Genomic DNA, 17,351 nt, shown 5'->3' on the forward strand with positions numbered 1-17,351 from the left:
TCTGTCTGTAGGTACGAGTGGAAGGCTGATAATCAAAGAGTGGGCTTAAGTATTAATTAGATTACCTTGTTAGTCATCTGTATTCTGCTAAGGCTACATTATTAATAATAAAATGTTAATTTTTGTCCAAGGTCTGTTATTTGCAAAGTCTGGTTAGGAACAATTGAACAATTTTGAGGATCACTGAATATTTTCATTCTGTTATTTTATGAATTCAGTGATAATAAGGCTGATTTGGTTTGGCTTGCTAAAGTTGCTAAGCTGAAAGAGAAGTAAGCATGTTTGCTTGACAAGTCATCTTTGGCTTCTCACTTTAAATAACAGAGTATTACCCATTTTTCAAAAGCACAAAATCGGGAAAATGTTAGTTGCTAAATGCTGCTCTTCAGGATACTTTGGCTACTGGACAGTGCTAAAATTGCAGGAAATTGTACAGAAAATAATATAGAAAAATGCTCAACAATTTGAACATATGACAATAAATAAGGAGGAAGACAACAATCATGGGACTCAAAAAAATACCAATGCAGAGTTATTCCAGTTTCACATAACAATGAAGTTGACTAGCAAGAAACTGCATTCTTGACATAGATTGACTACTGCCCCTCAAAAGCACAAATCTTCTTACAGCCTTCTGAATCCTTCTGCATCTGGTTTCTGCAACGTCATTCAAAAGCCAGCTGTAACTAGACCACAAGAAATAGGAGATAATGGTAAATTTGATAATTTACTCCACTTTCTTGCCTTTTCTCCATAAATCTGATTCCCTAACTAATTAAAAATGTGTTCCAAGCTTGAATATGCCTACTAGCCCAGCTGCTACAGCTCTCTGCAGTAAAATATTTCACATATCCACTACCTCAGAAAAAACTTCCTTCTCATCTGTCATAACTGAGTGACGCCTTACTCTTTGTTTGTCTTCTGGTCTGAAAATGTCCCACAAGGGAAAATAATCTTTCGGCATCTATCCTGTCAAAGTACAAAGAATATTGTCCAGTTCAGCAAGGTCACTTCTCATTCTTCTAAACACCATTGAGTACAGACCTAATCTACTCAATCACTCCTAATAAGAATATCCTTCCTTTATATCTCCTATGGCCCTCTATCCAAAGCACATGGCCCTTCATAACCTTCCACACCAACTCGTCCTTTCCCCTTTGCCAAGCATCGATATAAAACAATGCACACAGAAGCAAAAATAAAGTTCAATCACTTTAACATCTATATTGCAGGGTACAATCTATTGAGAAAGACATGCTCATTTATAAAAATACTTCTTGACAGATATTGACTGCATCTGAAGGTCCTGCCAGGAGCAACTTCCACTACTGAAACAAAGTACTCACAGCACCCATTGTTACTCACTCGGCTTATTCCAAAAACAAATGCATCTCACCTGAAGGCTCACAAAATTGAGATTAAGAAGAGAGCTTGAAATTAAGTGCTACATATGAACAAGAAAAAGGTAGCAGAGGAGCGATATGAAAACAAACTACTGAGCAGAATCATTGAGGCCATTCAAGATATTGTGATAATGGAAGAGTACACTACCTGCATCAATGTAGGAAAGCTTTTAAGCAACTGAGTCTACGGATTTTTCTACAGTGTGTTCCCCTTGTTTGGAATACTATATGTAGTGAGACTAATTCATTCATTTCAGTTTCAATAATATTTGCATCTAGATGATTCCACGATGGAGGTCTTAACTAATCTCAAGGTTGCTTTAGATCTGTTACCATTCAGATTAATAATAATGATTGCAGCATGCCCAGGACCAAGGAAAAGACTAAATTACGCACACCAAAGCTCTCAACTTAATGACATACTCAACCCATCAAATATCCTTGCTCAAAAAGTAGGTACTACAGGAACAATCACCAAGGTAGAACAAGGTCCAAGGCTAGTTCATTTTCTTGCAGTTAACATCAACCTTGGGAGATTCGCCTTGGTTCTCGGCAGTCAAACACCTTGATTATTCCTGAAGCTGGAAAAACATCTACAAGGAGCACCGTATACATTCTAGAAGATACATACTCTCACAATCATGAAGGAAAGCAGCAAGCTTTAAAAAAAAAAACATGAGGCAGGTTGCCTCTGCTACAGGTAAATTTCACTGTCATACTTTCTTTCTTATTCTTATTCCCACAATTTTTTAAAAAAGTACAACTAAAAGCTACTTCCACTTCTGATGCCAGAGTTATGAATGCTTAATACACGTTCAGTGCAATTCCATTTTTCAGATCGAGATATTACCTGAAACTATTATCAATAGCAGTCAGGTGAAGCTGTTCCGAACCGTTTGGATGCTAGAAAAAGGCATGCTCTTAATGAACTAGTTGGTACAATGAAGCACATTGAAAAAAATCAGTCCCTCAGAATCTCAAACCCCACTAGGTCAAATGCTCAGTCAGCACTGTGCAATATTTTAAACAGGTCCTTTTGTTGAAAATTATATAACTTTTATTATATCAGTTTCTCCTTTCTGGGTGATGAATATATAAATGGATTTAGTAAACAAATTATAGATAGTTCTAAGAAGCAGGAAATAGACAGTTTCAGAAGCAGTTTACAAATGTTTCTTCTCATCTATCCAATATGTGTTACATAATGTAAGTTTTAAATTAATAATATGCACCAGTATTTTATTTACTAACTTACATAATCAGAATCATCCTAACTGGACATAAAAGTGACCAGCATAGAATTAACAGCATTGTCGTTGGTCAACATAAAACACTACTTAAATAAACTTAAAAAAAAGTTTTGTTTAGAACTGACAATCATGCAAATATTTATTGTACCATCATTATTTCAAAACAACATGTTCCAATATTCTTTCGTAATGATTAGCAAATATGGCATCATAAATAAGCAATTTTCATTTCTTTCCAAGTGCATTAGTGCCATGTGGCCAATTTACTGGGGTACAAAGTAAGGGAAATATTATTAGGGGCAACTGTTAATGGACAACAGTTGATTTCATTTGGCTATTCTTATACTTTAACTTAAATATTTAAAGAATTAATTCTTTTCCAGTTGCATTGAATAACAGGTCGCAGGTTAATAATAAACTGTACCCTCACAGCAAGTAAGCAATTTTTGAAACAGATTTTGGATTTTTCATTTCTTTTGCGTTTATAGTGGAGTTTGTCACTCATAATCGATTGAAGAAATATGAAATCAATTTCCTTATCCATTGCCAATTCTGGTCTTAGATGATGACCCTTAACATTATAAAGTAGCTAAGCTCAGGAATAACCGAGCTCTGATTTTCAGACATCAACGCAACTTAGTCTTGATATTCACAAACTCATTGTTTTTGGTTTGAATGATGTTATTTCGTTTGTAAAAGCAACATAAATCTATTTGTTTCGTACTTCTTCAGATTCAGTGCAATAACAAGTCATATGGCTCATCTATTTAAGAACTAGAGAAGTTTCCAACTTCCACAGGTACAGTTTTTTGTTAAAATTCTGCCCCAAACCACTTTTCTAAAATTCAATGTTCATTTCCTTGATCTTAGCGTAGTTCTGATCTACGTACTTACATTTCTTGTCTGATCCTTCTGAGCTTTGCTTTTGTGTCTGCCAGTTCAACAGACAAATGCTGTCGGCTCTCAGTTCGCTGCATGCCTGGGGATCCAGTAGGTGACTGAACTGTTCCATGGACTGGAGATTGATTACAGTCACGTTCTTGTGCAAGATGTAACATGATCTACAAACAATAATGAATAGATGCATTTAATTTTATTGCACTAAATACACAGTCCAAATCAAGTTCATTTCATTTTTCCTGGTATCAAAATGTCAAGAAAAGTTAGGTAAGCCGCATTTTCAGTTGATGTTTAAAACACCTTTACAATTGAAAAATATTTCTAGAGATCAATGATACACCATGTCACAAATGTGTAGTTAAAAATCACACATTTTGTTAGAAACTGTAATCTACTTTTAAAAATGAACACAAAGCAAGCTAACATGGCTCCCAAGTCACCTGATTATCTTTCAGACTGAACTGCAATTGGAACCAGACCGTACGATCTCAAGAATAATCACAAAAGATGCTTGAAATTATTTAAATGCTTCCAAGAATAAATGGAACTCATTGACATTGGTCTCTTTGGAGGAGAGTTGCATTTCCTATCCCAATATAATCTGAAAGAATGACAGCCATTCAGGTGTATGATTTAGACAACTAAAAAGTCAATGACCTTGGCTAAAAGACAATGAATGGGAGTATGCTCTGGACCTGAACTAACACAATACACAACGTGAAAGCATAATTCAACAGAATGAAATAGCAACTTTCAAAGTTTTTAAACTGTGTAAACATCAGGCTGGACACTACCATTTCATCTAAATTCTCAAAGAAATTCAAGACCATAGCTCCAACCAACACTCTTCTCTGAACTGTGAGCAACATATGAGATTGGATTTTCACTCTAAAATCAGGGGTTACAGAGAAAGGATACAAGAAATCTTCTCTGTTCTATTGAAAAGGAATCCAGGCATTACCAACCGTCATTCCAGCAGATCCAGTAAGAAAAAGGGGCATTCATTCATTTTCTGGGGTTGCTGTACCTATGGAGTCAATATACAAAGGGCAAAGTCTGACTCTTCAATTATAAGGCTGAATTTCACCAGAAATCAATGCTAGTGCCATTTTTGGAGAGATCCACGAAGGGCTTTTCTCTGGTGAGTTTTCTCACACTATCTTCCCAAATTTGCCTTATTACCTATACTTCACACCCCTACAGCAACCTGCTTATTGTATACGTTCAGGTGCTATGGCATCACTAAAGGCCAGCCATGGACCCAGTCAAGCACGAGCGGTCTGCAGCTGCTTTGTATTTAAACACAGAAATATAGGAGCAGAAGTAGGCCATTCAGCCCTTAGGTCTACGCCACCATTCAATATGATGATATCTGATCATCCAACTCCTGATAGATGCTTCTTTCGCCCCATATCCTTTGGCCTCTTTAGTCCTAAGGAAGACACCCACATCTTTCTTGAAAGTCTTAAAATATTTTGGTCTCAATAGTTTCCTGTGGCAGAGAATTCCACAGGCTCATCATTCTCTGATGAAAAAGTTCTCATTTCTGTCCTAAAAGACCTATCCCTTACTCTTAAACTGTGACCCCAGATATGGACTCTATGGTAATCGAGTACTTCATTCTTGCTTCTACCTGGTCTAATTCTGTTTTAAACTTATACATACCTATTAAATTCTATGAAATCTCTCCTCATTCTGTGAATATTGTCCGAACTGATTCAGTCTCTACTGTACTTCAGTTCCACCATCTCAGAAATCAGTCTGGTAAACCTTCCATATTCTCCCTTAATAGCCAGTACATCCTTTGAGAGGAGACAAGAACTGCATACAATACTCCAGGAGTGGTCTATAGTTGCAGCACGACATCCCTGCTCCTGCACGTGAAGCCACTTGCCATGAAAACTTATGCACCATAGGCCTTCTTTACCGCCTGTTGCGCCAACATGCTTACTTTCAGTGACTGGTGTACAAGAACACCAAGATTTCATTGTACCTTCATCTTTCCCAATCTATCCCTCTTCAGGAAATGGTCTGCCCACCTGTTTTAGCTACCAAAATGGGTAACCTCACATTTATTCACATTAATTTTGTATTTGCTATGTTCGTACCTATTTACTTTTGTCCAAACCACACAAACATCTCTGCATCCTCCTCCTAACACACCATCCCACCTAGCTTTGTGTCATCTGCCAACTTAGAGAAGTTATAATATATTGTTCTTATCTATATCATTAATATATAATCAGAATAGCTGGGGTCCAAGCACTGATCCCAACACTACCACAATAGTCATAGGAAAGTTGGCAAACTAGGAACCTGGAGACAAGGGTCATGTGTAGTCACTGCCCATGGAGTAAGTCCCAAGATGCAGATGCCTGGTGTCTAAGATAGAAATTAGATGGTGACAATGGGAGTTGCATAGCAATATATCTGGATGCATGCAATTAGGCCTCTCACTGTTCACTAGTGAGAATCTCATCTCCCAGGTCAATGCATGGTTGGAAGATGCGATTTTTAGCTCTCACATCAGTGAGATCATCCTCATTGCTGATCTCACTTGACGCCTTTGGCAATGTGATTCAAGGGCTCGGAAGATTCTGATCTCCACTTAGAACAATTCACAAGAATACCAATAAAAGGATAAACTAACCTTTACACTGTTTGAGTAGAAAGTGCTGATGGGTTATCAAGTGGACTCTGATTGGTAGAGTCATTGGAAGTACAACAGCTAATAATGTTTCAACTCAACAAAACATGTATCAACCATTTGTTATTTTGTTTCTCAGGGCACTGCCATAATCAACTGGAGTCATGTTGTCTGGTTTGAAATATATAGGTCTGGCAGTTGACAGCCAAGCATTAACACTTGCATTCTCCATGACAATACTTCTAACAATCAGATCAATCAACATTCCCTCTCCTTCTGTCTAAATGTTAGTTTTCTCTTACATGGACATTCTTGTGAATTATCCTGAGACGTGCAAGACAAAACACTTCCACAAATGAGTGCCTTCTTTCAGCAATATCCAACTTCTATACTACTAGGTTACATGCATTTCTGAACTCATATGATTGACACAGGGATGTCTGGAAAAATGTTTGCGTGCATTTGAACAAGGCCTTAAAATTAACAAAGTGAATAGTTCAGAGTTTTAACAAAGGATAAAATAGAGGAATAAAATGGGTTACCCCTAACACAGACAAAACAAAAGTCAACTCTTGAGTCATACAGCATAGAAACAGACCCTTGGGTCCAACCAGACCATGTTGTCCATGTTCCCAAACTAAGCTAGTCCCACCTGCCTGTGTTTGGCCCATATCCCTCAAATCCTTTCCTATTCATGTACTTATTCAAGTGTCTCTTAGACATTGTAACTGTACCTACATCCACCACCTTCTCTGGCAGTTCATTCTACACACAAACCACCCTCTGTATGAAAAGGTTGTTTCTCACATCCTTTTTAAATCTTCCTCCTCTCAACTTAAAAATATGTCCCATAGTCTTGGACTCCCCACCCGAGGGAAAAGACTATTATCTATGCCCCTCAATATTTTATAAATCTCTAAGGTCACCCCCTCAACCTCCTACGATCGAGCCCTGCCTGTAGAGTCTATTCTTATATCTCAAACCCTCCAATCCCAGAAACATCTTGGTAATCTTTTCTGAGCCCTCGCCAGTTTAATAATATCCTTCCTATAACAGGGCAACCAGTACTCCACACAGTACGCCGGAAGAGGTCTCTCAAACATCCTGTACAACCTCAACATGATGTTCCAACTCCTGTACTCAAAGATCTAAGCAATGTAGGCAAGCATGGTAAATGCCTTCTTAACCACATTATTTGTGACACAAATTTCAAAGAATAACCTGAACCTTTAAGTCTCTCTGCTGTACAACACTACCTTCCCAGTAATTGTATAAGTACTGTCTTTGTTTGCATTACCTAACATTTACCCCAATCAAACTCTATCTACCACCCCTCAGCCCATTGATCCAATTGATCAAGATCTCTCTGTAATCTTAGATTACTGTCTTCACTGTGAATTCATGAATTTTTCTAGAGATGAGCAGGTTGTTGTGAAGCATATTACACAGATTAAACTTTCAGTAATGGTTTTGACTGCAGTAAAACTTCCAGGAAATAGAAAAGAGTGTCACCCAGTTTCCACTTTATAAAGTTTCTTTCTCAGCAGCATGGCTATAGTTGGTTTCTTTTGGCAAAACGTCTACATTCAGTTGATGATATCTTTACTTTTCTGAGGATTCCTTGGGTATTCACAATACAATACAATAAAAGCCTCCCATTTATTTTCCAGCAATTAGGTTAAGCTTTCCACTTTTATTACAACGGAATCATATTAGCTTCTTTATGTCACTTTTAATATATAGAAATGGAAAATAAAGTGGGTATTAACAATGTAGCAAAGATACAGGTAGAGTGTGTTTCATTAAAAGGTAGAGGATTCAGCAGAACAGTAAAAATAATTCTTCCTAGATTAATGCTGAAGGGAGCCAGACCATTGAGTGTTGGTATTTCAAAGGGAGAGGTATTTACTCAATCATCTAATCATGGAAACAAACCAAACCAATACCGAGGGGCACTGGGACAAGCCAATTTCTAACGCTGTGTGAGTGATGAAATATGTCTTCCAGAGGACCTCATGAAGCAAAGAAATATGAACTGGAGGTAGACAGACATTACAAATTGATCCCATTATATAGAGTTGGATTAAAATGTACTTAGTAAATAGAGAAGTTGTACTTTTAGTAGTACAGACTCCCAATACAAGGGATTGATTTTATCTTGGGAAATGATCTGATTTGATCAAAAGCATTGCTCTCACTGAGGGTGTTACAACCACTAGAAGTAAAAGGAACTGACATTAATAGGATGGAGGACGGGAAAAATTTCTGGCTGTAAGAGCTGCTCCTTTTTTGAGGTATTTTAGGTGCTGGAGGTGATTTCTTCAAATTCCAGGAGCAGCAATTACTGTTTTGGGACTTTTGGGAAAAAAAAGTCGAAACAACAGCAGTTTTAAAAGGGAAAGGAACAGACAAAGGAGCACATGGCGAGGTCATTGCAGGAGAGAGAGAGAGAGAGAGAGAGAGAGAGAGAGAGAGAGAGAGAGAGAGAGAGAGAGAGAGAGAGAGAGAGAGAGAGAGAGAGAGAGTTGTTGAAATTAATCTATTGCTGGATATCGGTGTGCGTCTGGGAAAATTAACAAACAGTGAAATTCACAACTGGTCTTGGAGAAGCTGTTGGGCGATGTTCACAGCACAGAATCAGATAAGTTAATCATTGTTTTTAAGTGTGGCCGACAGAGAATCTGCAGTAGTGAGTAGAGTGGGTTCTTCCTTGATTATATGTTTTTGGAGATATGTCTCTTGATTAAACTTCAAATATAAGCCATATCTATTAATTTGTGGGCGGCACGGTGGCCCAGTGGTTAGCACTGCTGCCTCACAGCGCCTGTAGACCCGGGTTCAATTCCCGACTCAGGCGACTGACTGTGTGGAGTTTGCACATTCTTCCCGTGTCTGCGTGGGTTTCCTCCGGGTGCTCCGGTTTCCTCCCACAGTCCAAAGATGTGCGGGTCAGGTGAATTGGCCATGCTAAATTGCCCGTAGTGTTAGGTTAAAGGGGTGGATGTAGGGGTATGGGTGGGTTGCGCTTCGGCGGGTCGGTGTGGACTTGTTGGGCCGAAGGGCCTGTTTCCACACTGTAAGTAATCTAATCTAATAAAAAAAAAATCTAACCTGGGGCAGTGTTTGTAGAGGAATAAGACAGTGTTATTTTCTGGGTCTGTAGATTGTGAAGGAGCAAAAATGGCCTTTAATAGTGTGATATGCACTTCTTGTCAGATGTGGGAGTTTAAAGAGAGTTTAAGGGTTACTGCAGATTATATCTGCCATAAACGCTGTTGGCTGTGAATCTTATCAGATCGAATGGATCGGTTGGAGAGACAGTTAGAAGCAATGAGGAATTTGCAACAGCAATAGTATGTGATGGATGGCAGTTATAGGAAGGGGGGAAAGTCTCATACAGTCAAGATGGGTTAACTCCAGGAAGGGTAAGAGAGGTAGGCAGCTAGTGCAGGAGTCTTTTGTGGATAAACCCATTTCAAACAAGTATGCTGTTTTGGAAAATGTAGGGGATGATGGATTCTCAGGGGAACGTAGCACGAACAGCCAAGGTTCTGGTATTGAGACTGGCTGTAATGCAATGAGGGGTACGTTGGGTTCAAAGAGATCAATTGTGTTAGGGGATTCTCTAGTCTGAGGTACAGACAGACGTTTCGGTGGCCAGCAGTGAAAAAGCAGAATGGTGGGTTGCTTCCCTGGTGCCAGGATCAAAGATGTCTCAGAGAGGGTGCAGAATGTTCTCAAGGGTGAGATGGGCCAGCAAGGGGTCATTGTCCACATTAGAACCAACGACATAGGAAGGGAAAAGGTTGAGATTCGGAAGGGAGATTACAGAGAGTTAGGCAGAGATTTAAAAAGGAGGTCCTCGAGAGTAGTATTACCTGGATTACTCCTGGTGCTGCAAGCTAGTGAGGGGGCAGGAATAGGAGGATAGAGCAGATGAATGCATGGCTGAGGAGCTGCAGTATGGGCGAAGGATTCACATTTTTGGATCATTAGAATCTTTTTTGGGGTAGAAGTGACCTGTACAAGAAGGACGGATTGTACCTAAATTGAAAGGGGACTAACATACTGGCAGGGAAATTTGCCAGAGCTGCTCGGGAGGATTTAAACTAGTAAGGTGGTGGGACGGGGGGGGGGGGTGGGACCCAGGGAGATAGTGAAGAAAGAGATCAATCTAAGACTGGTACAGTTGACAACAGAAGCAAGTCAACCAGCCAGGGCAGGCAGGGACAACACGGACTAATAAATTAAATTGCATTTATTTCAATGCAAGGGGCCTAACAGGGAAGACAGATTAACTCAGGGCATGGTTAGGAACATGGGACTGGGATATCATAGCAATTACAGAAACATGGCTCAGGGATGGCCAGGACTGGCAGCTGAATGTTCTAGGATACAAATACTACAAGAAGGATAGAAAGAGAGGCAAGAGAGGAGGGGGAGTGGCATTTCTGATAAGAGATATCATTACAGCTGTATTGAGGGAGGATATTCCCGGAATTACACCCAGGGAAGTTATTTGGGTGGAACTGAGAGATAAGAAAGGGATGATAACCTTGGGATTGTATTTATAGACCCCCTAATAGTCAGAGGGAAATTGAGAAACAAACTTGTAAGGAGATCTCAGCTGTCTGTAAGAATGATAGGGTGGTTATGGCAGGGGATTTTAATTTTCCAAACATAGACTGGGACTGCCATAGTGTTAAGGGTTTAGATGGAGGGGAATTTCTTAAGTGAGTACAAGAAAATTTTCTGATTCAGCACGTGGATGTACCTACTAAAGAAGGTGCAAAACTTGACCTACTCTTGGGAAATAAGGCAGGGCAGGTGACTGAGATGTCAGTGGGGGAGCACTTTGGGGCCAGCGACCATAATTCTATTAGTTTTAAAATAGTGATAGAAAAGCATAGACCAGATCTAAAAGTTGAAGTTCTAAATTGGAGAAAGGCCAATTTTGACGGTATTAGGCAAGAACTTTCAAAAGTTGATTGGGGGCAGATGTTTGCAGGTAAAGGGACGGCTAGAAAATGGGAAGCCTTCAGAAATGAGATAACGAGAATCCAGAGAAACTATATTCCTGTTAGGGTGTAAGGAAAGGCTGGTAGATATAGGAAATGCTGGATGACTAAAAAAATTGAGGGTTTGATTAAGTAAAAACAGGAAGCATATGTCAGGTATAGACAGGAGAGATCGAGTGAATCCTTAGAAGAGTATAAAGGAAGTAGGAGTATACTTAAGAAGGAAAACAGGAGGGCAAAAAGGGGACATGACATAGCTTTGGCAAATACAATTAGAGAGAATCCAAAGCGTTTTTACAAATACAAAGGACAAAAAGGTAACTGGAGAGAGAATAGGGCCCCTCAAAGATCAGCAAGGTAGCCTTTGTGTGGGGCCGCTGAAATTGGGGGAGATACTAAACGAGTATTTTGCATCAATACTTACTGTGGAAAAGGATATGGAAGATATAGATTGTCGGGAAATAGATGGTGACATCTTGCAAAATGTCCATATTACAGAGGAGGAAGTGCTGGATGTCTTGAAACGGGTAAAGGTGGATAAATCCCGAGGACCTGATCAGGTGTACCCTAGAGCTCTGTGGGAAGCTAGGGAAGTGATTGCTGGGCCTCTTGATGAGATATTTGTATTATCGGTAGTCACAGGTGAGGTGCTGGAAGATTGGAGGTTGGCTAACGTGGTGCCACTGTTTAAAGAAGGGTGGTAAGGACAAGCCGGGGAACTATACACCAGTGAGCCTGATGTCGGTAGTGGGCAAGTTGCTAGAGGGAATCCTAAGTAGTTGGAAAGGCAAGGACTGATTGGGGTAGTCAACTTGGCTTTGTGAGTGGGAAATCATGTCTCACAAACTTGATTGAGTTTTTTGAGGAAGTAACAGAGGATTGATGAGGGCAGAGCGGTAGATGTGATCTATATGGACTTCAGTAAGGTGTTCGACAAGGTTCCCCATGGGAGACTGATTAGCAAGGTTAGATCTCATGGAATACAGGCAGAATTAGCCATTTGGATACAGAACTGGCTCAAAGGTAGAAGACAGAGGGTGGTGGTGGAGGGTTGTTTTTCCGACTGGAGGCCTGTGACCAGTGAAGTGCCACAAGGATTGCTGCTGGGTCCTCTACTTTTTGTCATTTACATAAATGATTTGGATGTAAGCATAAGAGGTACAATTAGTAAGTTTGCAGATGACACCAAAATTGGAGGTGTAGTGGACAGTGAAGAGGGTTACCTCCGATTACAACAAGATCTTGACCAGATGGGCCAATGGGCTGAGAAGTGGCAGGTGGAGTTTAATTCAGATAAATGCGAGGTGCTGCATTTTCGGAAAGCAAATCTTAGCAGGACTTATACACTTAATGGTAAGATTCTTGGAAGTGTTCCTGCACGAAGAGTGTGAAAATAGATAAGTCCCCTGGGCCAAATGGGATTTATCCTAGGATCCTCTGGGAAGCCAGGGAGGAGATTGCTGAGCCTTTGGCATTGATCTTTAAATCGTCATTGTCTACAGGAATAGTGCCAGAAGACTGGAGGATAGCAAGTGTGGTTCCCCTGTTCAAGAAGGGGAGTAGAGACAACCCTGGTAATTATTGACCAGTAAGCCTTACTTCAGTTGTTGATAAAGTGTTGAAAAAGGTTATAAGAGATAGGATTTATAATCATCGAGAAAAGAATAATTTGATTAGGGATAGCAAGCATGGTTTTGTAAAGGGTAGGTTGTGCCTCACAAACCTTGTTGAGCTCTTCGAGAAGGTGACCAAACAGGTAGATGAGAGTAAACCGATTGATGTGATGTATATGGATTTCAGCAAGGCGTTCGATAAGGTTCCCCACAGTAGGCTATCATACAAAATTTGGAGGAATGGGATTCTGGGAGATATAGCAGTTTGGATCAGTAATTGGCTTGCTGAAAGAAGACAGAGGGTGGTGGTTGATGGGAAATGTTCATCCTGGAGTCCAGTTACCAGTGGTGTACCGCAAGGGTCGGTGTTGGGTCCACTGCCGATCGTCATTTTTATAAACAATCTGGATGAGGGCGTAGAAAGGTGGGTTAGTAAATTTGCAGACGACACTAAGGTCGGTGGAGTTGTAGATAGTGACGAAGGATGTTGTAGGTCACAGAGAGACATAGATAAGCTGCAGAGCTGGGCTGAGAGGTGGCAAATGGAGTTTAATGCAGACAAGTGTGAGGTGATTCACTTTGGTTGGAGTAATCAGAATGCAAAGTACTGGGCTAATGGTAAGATTCCTGGTAGTGTAGATGAGCAGAGAGATCTCGGTGTCCAGGTACACAGATCCTTGAAAGTTGCCACCCAGGTTGACGGGGTTGTTAAGAAGGCATACGGTGTTTAGCTTTTATTAATAGAGGGATCGGGTTCTGGAAGATTGGAGGTTGGCTAACGTGGTGCCACTGTTTAAGAAGGGTAGTAAGGACAAGCCGGGGAACTATACACCAGTGAGCCTGATGTCGGTAGTGGGCAAGTTGCTAGAGGGAATCCTAAGTAGTTGGAAAGGCAAGGACTGATTGGTTATGCTACAGCTGTACAAAACTCTAGTGCGGCCGCACTTGGAGTATTGTGTATAGTTCTGGTCACCGCATTATAAGAAGGATGTGGAAGCTCTGGAAAGGGTGCAGAGGAGATTTACTAGGATGTTGCCTGGTATGGAGGGAAGGTTTTACGAGGAAAGTCTGAGGGACTTGAGGCTGTTTTCGTTAGAGAGAAGAAGGTTGAGAGGTGACTTAATAGAGACATATAAGATAATCAGAGGGTCAGATAGGGTGGACAGGGAGATCTTTTTTCCAAGAATGGTGACAGCGAGCATGAGGGGGCATAGCTTTAAATTGAGGGGTGATAGATATAGGACAGATGTCAGAGGTAGTTTCTTTACTCAGAGAGTCGTAAGGGTATGGAATTATTTGCCTGCAACAGTAGTAGATTCGCCAACTTTAAGTACATTTAAGTCATCATTGGACAAGCATATGGACGTACATGGAATAGTGTAGGATAGATGGGCTTCAGACTGGTATGACAGGCCGGCGCAACATCGAGGGCCGAAGGGCCTGTACTGCGCTGTAATGTTCTATGTTCTAAGTAAAGAGACTTTGGAGTGCAGGTTTATAGCTTCTTGAAAGTGGAGTTGCAGGTAGATAGGATAGTGAAGACGACGTTTGGTATGCTTTCGTTTATTGGTCAGAGAATTGAGTACAGGAGTTGGGAGGTCATGTTGCTGCTGGACAGGACCTTGGTTAGGCCACTGTTGGAATATTGCGTGCAATTTTGGTCTACTTCCTATTGGAAAGATGTTGTGAAACGTGAAAGGGTTCAGAAAAGATTTACAAGGTTGTTGCCAGGGTTGGACGAATTGAGCTATGGGGAGAGTCTGAACAGGCTGGGGCTGTTTTCCCTGGAGCATCGGAGGCTCAGCAGGGAACCTTATAGAGGTTTACAAAATTATGAGGGGCATGGAAAGGGTAAATAGAAAGTCTTTTCCTTGGGGTCAGGGAGTCCAGAACTAGAGGGCATAGGTTTAGGGTGAGGGGGGAAAGATATAAAAGAGACCTAAGGCGTAACCTTTTCACACAGAGGGTGGTATGTGTATGGAATGAGCTGCCAGAGGAAGTGGTGGAGGCTGGTACAATTGCAACATTTAAGAGGCATTTGGATGGGTATATGAATAGGAAGGGTTTGGAGGGATATGGGCCGGGTGCTGGATATCTGGTCGGCATGGACGGGATTGACCGAAGGGTCTGTTTCCATGCTGTACATCTCTATGACGCTATGACTCTATGAACAGGAAAAACATCCTAGATTGCTTACTGTTAAGACTAGATCTCATGTTTACAACAAGTTGAGCCTATCTTCTTCAAATGGAAAGCAATACAGATCCTGAGAAGGTGGAACAAACAGTGCAAATCTAAAAGTGAATAAGAATCAATTATTTGAGTGAATAAGAATTAATTATTTTATTATTTAAAAGACAAGATGCTAATGAGGGTATGGAGATCACTTCAAATAACAGTCAATGATGAATGGACAGTAATCCATCAGATGTTAACTCTCAGTACTGTATTGAGATTTTACAAGTAAGTCATGAAATGCTAATGGCAGGTATTAGGATAGCACGTTAAAGTTCTAAACAATTTAAATCAACAAAGATTGCAAAAGGATGTAAAATATTGCCAGATATGTAAACTTGCCAACAGTGAAAAAACCTCAGGCATCAATTAAACCTGCATTATTAAGTCTGATCCTGACTGTTATGAAGACCACTTAGCAGGGTATTAAAAAGGTTGCACAGAACCAATTCCTAAAATGAAGAGCAGTAGTCATTGGCTTTCAACAGTCACGGATGTTCCAACAAGGCCTCCTGAAGCGGAATAGTACCACAAAATGGTAGTGAAGAAATCAGTCCAATTTTAATATATGGATTAACCAAATAAAAATTTGAACTGTGATCAGATTCAATGCCCCAAATATTAAAATAAATCATGAATGGTTGGGAATAAAAATTTATGCCTACAGCTCATCATCCATGATTTCTAGAAGCATTGGAAAGACAGCATCAAATTTTAAAGACCATGATTAAGTCATTCTTGATGGGTTCTAAACGTTACAATAAAATGAATTGCCTTATTACTATTTGTCATTAGGGATGTCCATAATGAGTCCACAGGATTCAGGTGGGTGTGAAGTAAGAGGTCTTCTTAAATTAGCTATTAAAAAATTATTAACCAAAGTTTTTTTGCCTATTTTGAGGAAAATTAATCAGTTGACCAAAAAAGCATCTAAAAGGGTGTTAAGCCAACGATGAAAATTAGATGAAATAAATAGGTCAAAGCTCAGAGGTGAGTCACTGGTGATGAGATGATACAATTGTTACCTGACAAAGACTAATCTTTAAAAGCAAGATTCAGTCAGACCGTACCAATTCGAAAAGAAACTCAATAGTCAGTACTCAAGAGAGGAGGAAATATTAGTGAATGGGTCACGTTAACATGGTAAAATGATACTATGACAGGGAAGATGGTCAGAACCAGAATGAAGTTACAGTGATGAAAGAAATTAGCAGAGATATTCAAAAAATTCAGAATTAATCAGAAATTGAACATTTTAATGTTGTTTCTCTAGTAATCAGGTTAGATAATATGGAGAGGCTTAAAACATTAAATGAAATATCATGTTATTTCTCAGAAAAATATTGAAATGATGTATGAAAGGTATTATAGACTCTTTAATGAAAGGATGCACTTGCTCTCTCTTGAGACTGCAGCGAAGGTTTACCAGGCTGATTCTGGGGATGGCAGGAGTAACGTATGAGGAGAGGTTGTCTAGGTTGGGATTGTTTTCGCAGGAGTTCACATGAATGAGGGGGGGATCTCTTAGAAATTTAAAATTCTAACTGGACTAGATAGGGTAGATGCAGGGGGGAATGTTTCCGATGGTGGTATGTCCAGAACTAGGGGTTACAATTTGAGGTTTCAGGGTAGACCATTTAGGATGGAGATGAGGAGTCATTTCTTCACCAAAAGAGTGACAAGCCTGTGGGATTCATTACCATAGAAAGTAGTTGATGCCAAAACATTGAATGTATTCAAGAGGCAGCTAGATATAGCACTTGGGACGAATGGAATCAAAGGTTATGGGGAAAAAGCAGGATTAGGCTATTTACTTAGACGATCAACCATGATTGTGATGAATAGTGGAGCAGGCTTGGAGAGCCAAATGGCCTCGTCCTGCTCTTATCTTCTCGGTTTCTATTCAAAGAAGTAATATTAATGAGTATCTTGAATTTTTCCATGCCTAAAACAAAACGTGAAATTTTGCAATATATAGGTATTGGTGGATTTTATTGCAACTCAATTCTAAATTTCAGGACTGTAGTTTGATAAGCTTGTTAAAAGCAAGAAATCTGAACAGATAAATCAACACCAGATGCCTTTGGCAAATTGAAAGCTGTACTAAGTACTGTACTGATTTTAACAGCACCAATTTATAATAAAGCATTTAAACTGGCGAGAAAAATTTGAACGGTTTTGTTGAAGCTTAATGATTTAACAATGCTTTATAAAAATGCACATGCTAATCAGTCTCCCATGGGGAATCTTCTCGAATGCCTGACTGAAGTCAATATAGATCACAT

The 17,351-nt window shown here is 39.9% G+C and overlaps 1 protein-coding gene across 11 annotated transcripts in view; it reads right to left on the reverse strand.

The window, feature by feature from the left end:
- ccdc88ab (coiled-coil and HOOK domain protein 88ab) overlaps window positions 1-17,351 on the reverse strand; it is a 399,202-nt gene that overhangs the window by 257,014 nt on the left and 124,837 nt on the right. For all 11 annotated transcript variants that reach the window (XM_043696005.2, XM_043696000.2, XM_043696008.2 and 8 more), the window contains exon 8: window positions 3,548-3,714. In XM_043696005.2, the coding sequence (XP_043551940.1) occupies window positions 3,548-3,714 (167 nt within the window). The remainder of the gene's footprint in view (window positions 1-3,547; window positions 3,715-17,351) is intronic.

This window comes from Chiloscyllium plagiosum, unplaced genomic scaffold (genome assembly GCF_037043375.1).
Source record: "Chiloscyllium plagiosum isolate Xiang-an unplaced genomic scaffold, Cpla_swu_hap1 HiC_scaffold_10, whole genome shotgun sequence".
Classification (NCBI taxonomy): Eukaryota; Metazoa; Chordata; class Chondrichthyes; order Orectolobiformes; family Hemiscylliidae; genus Chiloscyllium; species Chiloscyllium plagiosum.